The sequence below is a fragment of the Zonotrichia leucophrys genome, chromosome 18 (assembly GCF_028769735.1).
Source record: "Zonotrichia leucophrys gambelii isolate GWCS_2022_RI chromosome 18, RI_Zleu_2.0, whole genome shotgun sequence".
In the NCBI taxonomy this organism is placed as follows: Eukaryota; Metazoa; Chordata; class Aves; order Passeriformes; family Passerellidae; genus Zonotrichia; species Zonotrichia leucophrys.
This window is the reverse complement of record NC_088187.1, coordinates 11,172,415-11,181,925: the sequence shown is the minus strand read 5'-3', so window position 1 is coordinate 11,181,925 and position 9,511 is coordinate 11,172,415. Positions and strand designations below refer to the sequence as shown.

The following is a 9,511-nucleotide window of genomic DNA, read 5'->3' as shown; positions in this document are numbered from 1 at the left end:
CACCACCAGTCGTCCCCCCGTGCTGCCTCGGTGTTACAGACATAATGGTCCCCCATGCTGCCTCGGTGCTACAGATATAAGTGTCCCCTCCGCCGCAGTGCTCGCTCTTTAGTTCCGCACGCAAGCAGCGCCCCCGGTGGCCTCGGAGGGGCCCCCGGTGTTGGAGGGCGGGATGGGGCCCAGCTGTGGGGCAGGGGGCGATCGGGGCCAGCTGTGGCCGTGGGAGGGTGGGGGGATCGTGCCCACCTGTGGGGCGGCACACAGAGCCCCATTTAAGCCCGCCCGCAGCCCCTCACATGATGGGAGTGTGACGGGTCCGGGCACGAGGTAGCGGCGATGGCGCTGAGCAGAGTTCGCCTGTTCCAGCCCCACGGGGAGGGCACCCGACTGCTGCCCCAGGTAACCCTGGCACCCCTTACCCGAGTACCCCACGTACCCCCAGCCCTGGGTAGCAGCGTGCTGCATCCCTGGGGGTCTCCATGGGGGATAGATCTGGGGGTCCCTTAGAGTCAGAGTCTTTGGGGTGCTCTCCTGCAGCCCCCCGTGATGAGCAGAGGTGGGTTTGGGGCTAAGCAGGGCGGTGTGGGGTGGCTCCAGGAGCCCATGACAGTGTCTGGCTGTGGGACGTGCTCACATTTCTAGGGGGCTGTGAGTGGCTCCTCTGTCCGTGCAGGCATCCAGGCTGGTGGAGCTGCCCTACTCCTCCTTTGATGATGATGATGATGACACAGCCGAGCAGCACCCCGGGGTGTGGTACCCCGAACCCCCCAAACCCAGCCCCTTCAGCCGCTGCGTGCGCTACCTGGCCTTCCTCTGGAACCTCCTCTTCCTCCTGCTGGGGCTGCTGACCCTTGCTGTGGGGGTCTGGGGGCTGCTGACCAAGAGCTCCCTGCTTGGGGGGGATCATGGGGCGCCCCTGGGCTCGGACCCCATGCTGCTGTTCGTGCTGGCGGGGCTGGGGGCCAGCGCCGTGTCCCTGGCCGGCTGCCTGGGCGCCCTGCGAGCCAGCCCCTGCCTGCTGCGCTTCTTCCTGGGTGCCCTGCTGGTTTTCGGGGGGCTGGAGCTGCTGGGGGGGCTCCTGCTGCTGCTGCTGCGGCGGAGGGTGCGGGACGCGCTGCGGGACCTGCTGCTGCTCTGCCTCCTGCGCTACCAGGACGATCCCGACCTGCAGTTCCTGGTGGATGAGGTGCAGCGGAGCCTGCAGTGCTGCGGCCTCGAGTCCTACCGCGACTGGGAGAGCAACCTGTGAGTCGGGGTGTGGGGGAGACTGGGGGAGTCCATGCCCACCATGGGGCTGAAAACCTTGTTTGGTGTGAGACCCCATGGGAATCTCCTTTGTGGGACCCCATCCTCACCACAGTGCTGAAAACCCTGTTTGGTGTGGGACCCCATGGGGTTGAAAACCCTGTTGGGTGTGGGACTCCATCCCCTCCACAGGACTAAAAACCTCCTTTGTGGGTCCCCATGCCCACCATGGCACTGAAAACCCGGTTTAGTGTGGGACCCCATGCCCACCACAGGGCTGAAAACCCTACTTCGTGTGGGACCCCATCCTGGGGCTGAGAATCTCCTTTGTGGGACCCCATCCCCACCCTAGGGCTGAAAACCCCCCAATTCCTTGTGGGGTCTATGCTGAGGACTCATGTTTGGGGTGGTGGGATCCCCACAACAGCCCAGAAAAGAGAAGGCAGAGCTGGAACCCATATTGGTGTCAGTTCTGTGCCTGGGTGTGTGGGACACCCCATCCCCTGAACCTGTATGACCCCAGTCTCCATGTCCACCCCACAGGTACTTCAATTGCAGCTCCCCGGGCGTTCAGGCCTGTGGTGTGCCAGCCTCCTGCTGCCGGGAGCCCCTGCAGGGCGGCTCCGTGCCCAACGCCCAGTGCGGGTTTGGGGCGCTGGCACTGGGCCCCATGGCGGCCGTGGCCCTGCTGCACACCGAGGGCTGTGGGGCCGCCATGGCCGCGGGGCTGCGGGGCCAGGCCGGGGCCATCGCTGCTGGGGCCGTCACCCTGCTGCTGGTGGAGGCTGTGGGAGCACTGCTGGCCCTGAGGGTGCTCAGGGATGTCACGGCTGGGAGGGTGTGGCAGTGAGGGGATTGGGATATACAGGGGGGTGGTTTGGGCCTAAATAAACCTTGTCAAAAATGCTGAACCTGTCTGTGTCCTGCCCATCCCACCCCAGGCCCTGGGGCCCTGCTGCTGGTGGAGGCCATGGGAGCGCTCATGGCCCTGAGGGTGTTCCAGGATATCACGGCTGGGAGGGTGTGGCAGTGAGGATTGCCTGGTTTGGGCCTAAATAAACAGTGTCAGAATCCTGAACCTGTCTGTGTCTTTTCTGTGTTGCCATTGGTGCTGCAGCTGAGGGTGTGCAGCTTTGGGGATGTCTGAGGTGCTGGTCCAGCCCCAAATAAACCTTGTCAGCATCCTGACCCCATCTCTGTCCTGCCCACTCCACCCCAGGCCCTGGGGAGCTCCTCTCCCTCCCCCCCAGCCCACAACACTGACTCCTGTGTTCGTTAGGGTTTAATTAGCATTTTTCCAAGCTGAGCCCCCCTTCCCCAGCATGGGTAGGGGGCCTTGATCTACACAGCACTACAGGGCTGGTGAGCCTGCTCAAATCCTAAATGATTCCGTACTGAGCCAGCTCGTGCAGCTCCAGGTGGCTGAAGGCTTCCCAGGGACAGATGACAGTGATGTCTGAGGAGAGAGAGGACAGAGCTTGTGGTGGTGTGATCCCCCCAGGCCCTGTCCCCCCACTGCCAAAGGGGTGGCATTCCCATACCTGTTCCCAACCCCTCCATGCCGGGGATGTCGTCACCAAACCTGCAAGGAAAGAGGAATTGTCTGGCCTGACCCCATGCAGGGCCCCTCCCATCCCAGAGCTGTTCCCCACTCACCCCTGCACCCCCTTTTTGGGGGGCTTGCTCTTGAACTGCCTCGTCTGCCTCTGCTTGAACTTGGGGGGTCCCTTGCGGGGGGTGGCGGGACCCCCGCTCACCCTGGTGGCCGATTTGACCTCCAGCTTGGGGGGCTCCAGGCTCATGGCTGGCAGCCCCGGGGCTCACGGCGTTCCCTGGAGCTCACGGTGTTCCCTGGGGCTTACAGAGTTCCCCTGGGCTCACGGCGTTCCCTGGAGCTCACGGTGTTCCCCGGGGCTTACAGAGTTCCCCTGGGCTCACGGCGTTCCCTGGAACACACGGTGTTCCCCAGAACTCACAGAGTTCCCCGGGCCTAACGGTGCTCCCTGGAGCTCACAGGGTTCCTGGGAGCTCACGGTGCTCCCTGGGACTCACAGTATTCCTCACGGTGCTCCCTGGGGCTGACGGTGCTTCCTGGAACTCACGGTGCTCCTCAGGCTTCCCTGGAACTCACGGTGTTCCCCAGAACTCACAGTGTTCCCCAGGGCTGACGGTGCTCCCTGGATCTCACAGCGTTCCCTGGATCTCACAGTGTTCTCCACAGCTCAGGGTGCTCCCTGGGGCTCACGGTGCTCCCCAGAGCTCACAGCGTTCCCCAGAACTCAGCGCTGGCACAGGACGGCTCCTCGCACCCGCTGGAGGGAAATGGGGCCACCAGCTTCTCCTCCCACCCAGCCCCTGCCGGGCTCTGCAGAGCCCCCTCCCCACAATGGCTGAGCCCAGCTCAGCGTTAACCCCAAAGGCAAGGAGGGGCATCCCAAGGCTGCTGCTGCTCCCTGCCCTGTCCCCACCCCAGTGACACCTGGCACCCCTCAGAGCACTGCCAGGACCCTCCGTGGCTTGCCCAGGTCGGTGTGGGGTACCCCAGGCTGGGAAGGGGGAACAGGGGATGGCCCATGGCACCAGGAGTGGGAATTTGGGGGCACAAACCCTGGCTGGGATCGGTGTGGGGGATTTGGCCCTGCTGCAGAGCTGGGCACGGCTCTGGGAACAAGGATCCCAGTCCAGGAGATGTTCCTGGATGCTCCTGGAGAGCAAAGACCCCCCTGTCCCCTCCCCTGACTCACAGAGTGCCGCGATCCCGGCTCCAGAGCTGCTCCCTCCGCCCAGCCCGGCTCCCTCCGGCCTGGAGATGCTCTGGGGGGCTTTTCGGGGAGGGAGATTTATCCTGCCCAGGGGTAATAGGATTATTTACCTCCCTGCTTTCCCCAGGGGTAATCCTGGGGTGTCCTTCCCCTGCTCTGGGGGGAGGAGGTGTCAGGATTAGCCCTGCCCGTGCCCGTGGGCAGCGGATCCCACGTGGGGGAATCCCATTCCCAAAGAGACCCCCCAGTGTCCCCTGATCCCACAGGGAGCCATGGGACCCCCATTCCAGGCTCCAGCCCAGCCTGGTGGGTCCAGCAGCCCCTGCCCATGCTGGTGTTGCTCCAAAGCTTCCCTAATCCAGCACTAAAGCAATTAAAAACAGACTAATCTCGGCACATTTTAATTGAACTTCAGCCCCCGCCACTAATTGCAATTAGTTGGGCTCCAACAAATAGGATTAAAGAAATCCAGGAGTGTTTTCCATGGAGAAGCACCTACTTCCCTGGCAGAGAGCAGAGCCTGGCTGTTAATTGGGGTTCATTAGTGAGTGACACTCAGGGCTGGGTGGCTTCTTGGGGACCTTGTCCTGGGATGACATGGGGGGGTCTGGGTGGGTGTCAATGGCTGTGAGTCCCCCAGGATGGAGGAGGGGGGTTGGGACAAGTTTCTGGGAGGCAGAAAAGGCACCTTGGTGGCCAGCCCAGCAGGATGTGGCACCAGGGACAGGGACAGTGTCCTTGACGGGAGGCTGCAGCTCCCCACGTGCTCGGTGCCACACGCTGCCCCCACGGAGAAGCCCCTAAGAGGCTTTGTGGTGTCACTGGGGAGGGTCTGGCCCAGCCCCCCCGGCCCTCCCCACCACCAGGGCATGGCCAAGGTGCTGAAAATCCCCCCAAGGTGCTTAAATTCCAGCTGAGATCACAGGAGGAGGAGGAGGAGGGCTGCCTAGCCTGCCCTTGGCAGGGATTTGCCACGCTGGGGAGGGCACAGCATCCAGCTCCCGGGAAATCCGGGGCTCAGGACAGCCCTGAGTCACCACCTGTCCCCAAGGACAGCTCCCTGTGAGGCAGGAGGTGACCCAACCTCGCGTGACACCCCCGGGATGGCACACTCAGCACACAACAACCACCCCAAACCACCCAGGCCTGGATCCTGCCCCCCAGGGGTGTCCCCCCCAGTCTGGGGAGGCTCATTCCTTCCTGGCACGCAGCCTGATCTCCATCCTGAGGATCATTTTGATGTTCTCATCCTCCACGTGCTGCTCCACGGCTGCCAGGGCCTGGGCTCCGCCGTCCCGGTGCAGCTCCAGCAGCTGCTCCACGTAGCCCACCCAGACACAGTTGGGGCAGCCGGTGCCGCAGCAGTGGGTGGGCGGGGGGGGCACCGGGGGGGCTGCACGAGGGTCCCCACTGGCGCCATCAGGGGTGGCTGTCCTGCTGTCCCTTCCCGGCGTGTCCGAGGTGCCCCCAGGCCCTGCTGTGGTGTCCGAACTGCAGGAGGTGGCGGGGTGGGGGCCTGGGGTCCCCCTGGGGCTCTTTGGGGGCTGCAGGGAACAGAGACCCCGGTGATGGGGCCAGTCTGGGGGGGCACGGAGGGGCTGCTGCACCCCCAGCTCAGCCACAGGAACGCTCTGCTCCCACTGCACCCCCATTGTCAGCACTGACTTATCCCCCTCCAACACCCCCAATTCCTGCTCCAAAACCCATTCCCCGCTCCCAGTGTACCCCCAGCCCCAGCATCTCCATATCCATCTTCCAACACCCCATATTCCTGCCTCACACCCCATTCCCTGCTCCCAGTGTACCCCCACTGTCACCACTGACACATCCCACTCCCAACACCCCAAATTCTTGATCCCCACCCCATTCCCTGCACCCCCCTCTGCCCCATGTCCATCCCCTCCTTGTTCCCCCCACTCCTCTCAATCCCCAAGCCCCCTTTGTCCCCTCATCTCCCCAAGCCCCTCTTGTCCCCCCCCATCTCCAGCACCCCCCATGACACCCCAGTACCACCCCCGTCCTTGCTCACATCTCACGCCCAGCACCTCCTGGCCCCTCCCGAGGCCTCCCCCGTGTCTCCCCATGCCCAGCCCCGCGTTGTCCTCCCGTTGTCCCCCTGTTATCCCCCCGTTGTCCCCCCCTGTCCCCGCTCACCCCCCAGCGCGCCCCCGCCAGGCCCCGCAGCAGCATCCGGCCTCAGCCCCTGGCCCCGCCCCCGCTCCGAGTGACAGCTCTCGCAGCCAATGGTAGCCCGATGCGCTCAGAGGGGCGGGAGCGGCCAGGAAATATGACCAATAAGCAGCAGGGGGCGGGGCCAGAAAGCCGGAAGTGGCGGCGGAACGGCCACGTGAGAAGCGGCGGAACCATGGCCCGGGGACCGGGACCGGGTCGGGGACCGGGACGGGGACAGAAACCAGGCCGGGGACCGCGACAGAAACTGGGATCGGGACCCAAACAGGGACAGAGAACGGGACCGAAACAGGGCCGGAGACCGGGACCTGGAGCAGGAAAGGGACAGAAAGCGGGAGCGGGACCAGGACAGGGACGGAATGCGGGACCGGGACAGAAAGCGGGACCGAGATCGGAGCATGGACCGGCCGTGCCGCTGCGCAGCAGGTCAGTGCCCGCGGGATCCAGTCGGGATCGCTCCCGGTTTGGGATCCGGACCCACGCGGGGTCTCGGGTGGGTCTGGCGGGGTCCCGTTCTCGGTGTCTGCGCCCTGATCTCTGCCCGGGTCCCGGTGTCCAGCCATGCCTGAGTGTCAGTTTGCCACCGTGCTCAAATCCTAGCATCCTTCCGTGCATGGATCCCGGTGTCCTGGTGTCCCGGTGCCTGGGTCCCGGTGTCCCGATCTGGGTCCCGGTGTCCCAGCCTCCAGGTCCCGGTGTTTCCCTGGAGCCCTCTCCCTGTGCTCGTTTCCCCAGGAAGGAGAAGAAGGACAACATGAAGCCCAAACACCCTGACGAGCAGGAGATCCCGTTCCGCCTGCGGGAGCTGATGCGGAGCCGCGAGGCCCTGAAGCGCCCGGAGCCCGGGAGGAGGCAGGTGGCAGGTGGGACATGCAGGTGGCCCCGGCAGGTGGCCCAGGGGCTGGCCCAGGAGCTCACAGCACGGCTGGATCCTGCCACGGGACATCCCCCTCTCTCTGGTGACGTCCCACCCGTGCTGTGCCGGCCGGAGGGACCCCGTGGTGTCACCGCTGCAGGAATGTCACCCGTTTCTCCTAGAGAAGAAGAAGCAGCAGCAGCAGCAGCAGTGCCAGGGCCCCAAGGCCCCGGGGGACATCCCCGTGCCCAGGTTCAGGAGGGGCAGGGGGGAGTCGGAGCGCTCCTACATCTGCCGCATGCAGCACGAGGTGCAGCGCATGCTCTTCCTCGCCGAGAACCAGATCCAGAGGGAGCCTGAGAAGGAGGGCACGGCTCCAGAGAAGTCCAGAAGGAAAAAAGAGTGAGAGCAAGGCCCTGGGGGCTGGATGGGGCCAGCCCGTGCCTGTGGCATGTCCCGTTGCCCAGGTCTGGGGGTGCAGTGGGTGCCCTTTCCATGGGGATGGATCTCTGGGATCAGAGCCACGAGCCTGCTTCACTCTCCTGGGGGAAAAGCTGTGGGATCTGGGGGCTCCCGTGGGGTGGGGACTCACTGCTCACTCCCTGTCCGTCCACCCCTGAGCCCTAGCTGTAATGTGGCTCTTCAGGTTTCAGAAAAGGAAGCTGGAAAAAGCTCGGAAGAAAAGGGAGGAGAAGAAGGAAGCCATGCTGGAGAAGAGCCTGATGCAAGGTGGGAATGGAGTGGGGGGGTTGAAGTGACCCCAGCCCTGTGGGCAGCACCAGTGGGAGCTGGGCTGGGCACCTGAGGGTCTCCCACTGACCCCCATTCCCTTGCAGACACGGTGCCCTTCGGAGAGGTGGTGACACAGCCCCCCACCATCACCTCCCGGCCCAGGGGACGGGGTCCTGCCGAGCAGGTGAGCTCTGGGGACAGTGCCACCCACCCTTGGGTACCTGGGAGGGCAGTGGTGGCCTCAGCGAGCCGGTGATGGCTCCTTGGAGCTCAGTCCTGGCATCTCACCCTTCACTCTGAGCTGTCCCGTCTGTGCCTGCAGGCTGGACGGAAGCAGCTGCTCCTGACACCTCGCCTGGGTCACAGCCAGGCGTCCCCGGTGTCCCCGGTGGTGTCCATGGCTCGCCGGCGCATCCTGGAGGAGGAGCGAGCCCGCGTCATCCGCGCCTACCGCGACATCCAGAGGCGCAAACAGCTGGAGAGGGAGCGGGAGCGCGCCCGGGCCGGGCCGGGCTGAGCCCCTGGCACTCCAGAGGGACATTGTCCTGGTGTCCTGTGTCACTGCTGAGCCCCACAGCCCCTCACTGCACTGCTCTGGGTCCCTGCTGGGCCATGGACTTGCTTGGAGTAAAAGGAGCTGGTGGTGTGAGCGTGTCTGTGCTCCCCGTTCCTCGGGGGTTCCTGGGATTCCTGAGGGGGTCCTGTGGTTCCTGAAGAGTTCCTGAGGGGTTTCTGGGGTTCCTGGGGGGTTCCTGAGAGGTTCCTGAGAGGTTCCTGGGATTCCTGAGGGGTTTCTGAGGTTTCTGGGGTTCCTGAAGGGTTTCTGGCGTTCCTGGGGGGTTCCTGAAGGACACTGCTCTGCTGGCAGATGGCAGTGCCAGGCGTGTCACTGTCCCCACGGGCTGGCCCTGGCAGGGCTCTGGTGGGGCAGGAGCCTCGTTCCTCAGCCGTGAGGAGACCCCAGTGCCTGGCTCAGTGCTGGGGACGTGGAGCATGCCACAGGACTGCCATGCATGCTGTCACTTGCCTTTATTGTCACTATTGGTGACCCTGCTCGAGCCCCAGCGCTGCAGCCACACGCAGCCCTGCCCTTGGCATCCCTGCCCGTGTGGTCACGGTGACCCCGGTGCCAGGTGTGCTGCCACGTCCCCGGTGCCACCTGCCCCGGCCCCGCCACCGCCCGCGGGCAGCCCCCGGCTCCGGGCAGGCTCCGGGGCCGCTCCCGGCGCGGCGCAGCCTCACCTGGCCGGACAAAGGCTGCGCTGTTCGCGGCCCCGGCGGCACAAAGCGCTCCCTGTTGGAGCGGGGCCGCCCCGCGCTGCGGCCGGCGCTGGCGGGGCCGGTGGGATCCGCGCTTCCGGACGGGCTGGGCACGGCAGCGGGGCTGCTCCGCTGTCCCCTGGCAGCCCCGAGCACAGTCCCTGCACGCTGTTTGTCCTGTGGCTTTGCTGTCCCCGCGAAGGTGGCGGTGCCCTTGGGGGTGACTCTGCGCTGTGCCATGCGGTGCCCGCGGGCGGCGGGAGCGCGGTGTGTGTGCTGTGGTGACAGTGGCCCTGGTGACAGCGAGTGCCTGGTGCTGCTGGGCAATGTCCCCGCTGCCGCTCGGCGCCAGGTAAACACAGGTGCCAGGTAAACACGGCTGACGCAGCGCAGCGCGGGGGGCACGGCCACATCCCGTGCCAACACGGTGTCCCCGCAGCCGGGAGCGCGGGTTGGTGCCAGCTAA

General features: G+C 65.3%; 4 protein-coding genes across 4 annotated transcripts; 2 read left to right on the top strand and 2 right to left on the bottom strand.

Moving 5' to 3' along the window:
• The first annotated feature begins 315 nt into the window (after positions 1-315).
• On the top strand, positions 316-2,310 carry TSPAN10 (tetraspanin 10). The gene is made up of 3 exons (XM_064728666.1): positions 316-399; positions 674-1,245; positions 1,789-2,310. The coding sequence occupies exons 1-3, from the start codon at positions 337-339 to the stop codon at positions 2,093-2,095; spliced, it is 942 nt and encodes a 313-aa protein (XP_064584736.1). The 5' UTR covers positions 316-336; the 3' UTR covers positions 2,096-2,310.
• A 202-nt stretch (positions 2,311-2,512) lies between these two features.
• Positions 2,513-4,275, bottom strand: PDE6G (phosphodiesterase 6G). Its single transcript, XM_064728747.1, has 4 exons — positions 3,298-4,275; positions 2,902-3,191; positions 2,787-2,827; positions 2,513-2,701 (listed from the first exon to the last, which is right to left on the bottom strand). Exons 2-4 carry the CDS (start codon positions 3,045-3,047, stop codon positions 2,625-2,627), a joined length of 264 nt encoding a protein of 87 aa, XP_064584817.1. The 5' UTR covers positions 3,048-3,191; positions 3,298-4,275; the 3' UTR covers positions 2,513-2,624.
• Positions 4,276-4,392: 117 nt separating this feature from the next.
• Positions 4,393-6,215, bottom strand: OXLD1 (oxidoreductase like domain containing 1). The gene is made up of 2 exons (XM_064728746.1): positions 6,162-6,215; positions 4,393-5,551 (listed from the first exon to the last, which is right to left on the bottom strand). Exons 1-2 carry the CDS (start codon positions 6,195-6,197, stop codon positions 5,198-5,200), a joined length of 390 nt encoding a protein of 129 aa, XP_064584816.1. The 5' UTR covers positions 6,198-6,215; the 3' UTR covers positions 4,393-5,197.
• A 114-nt stretch (positions 6,216-6,329) lies between these two features.
• Positions 6,330-8,434, top strand: CCDC137 (coiled-coil domain containing 137). The gene is made up of 6 exons (XM_064728516.1): positions 6,330-6,623; positions 6,933-7,060; positions 7,236-7,455; positions 7,700-7,782; positions 7,890-7,969; positions 8,108-8,434. Exons 1-6 carry the CDS (start codon positions 6,373-6,375, stop codon positions 8,300-8,302), a joined length of 957 nt encoding a protein of 318 aa, XP_064584586.1. The 5' UTR covers positions 6,330-6,372; the 3' UTR covers positions 8,303-8,434.
• The last annotated feature ends 1,077 nt before the right edge of the window (positions 8,435-9,511 follow it).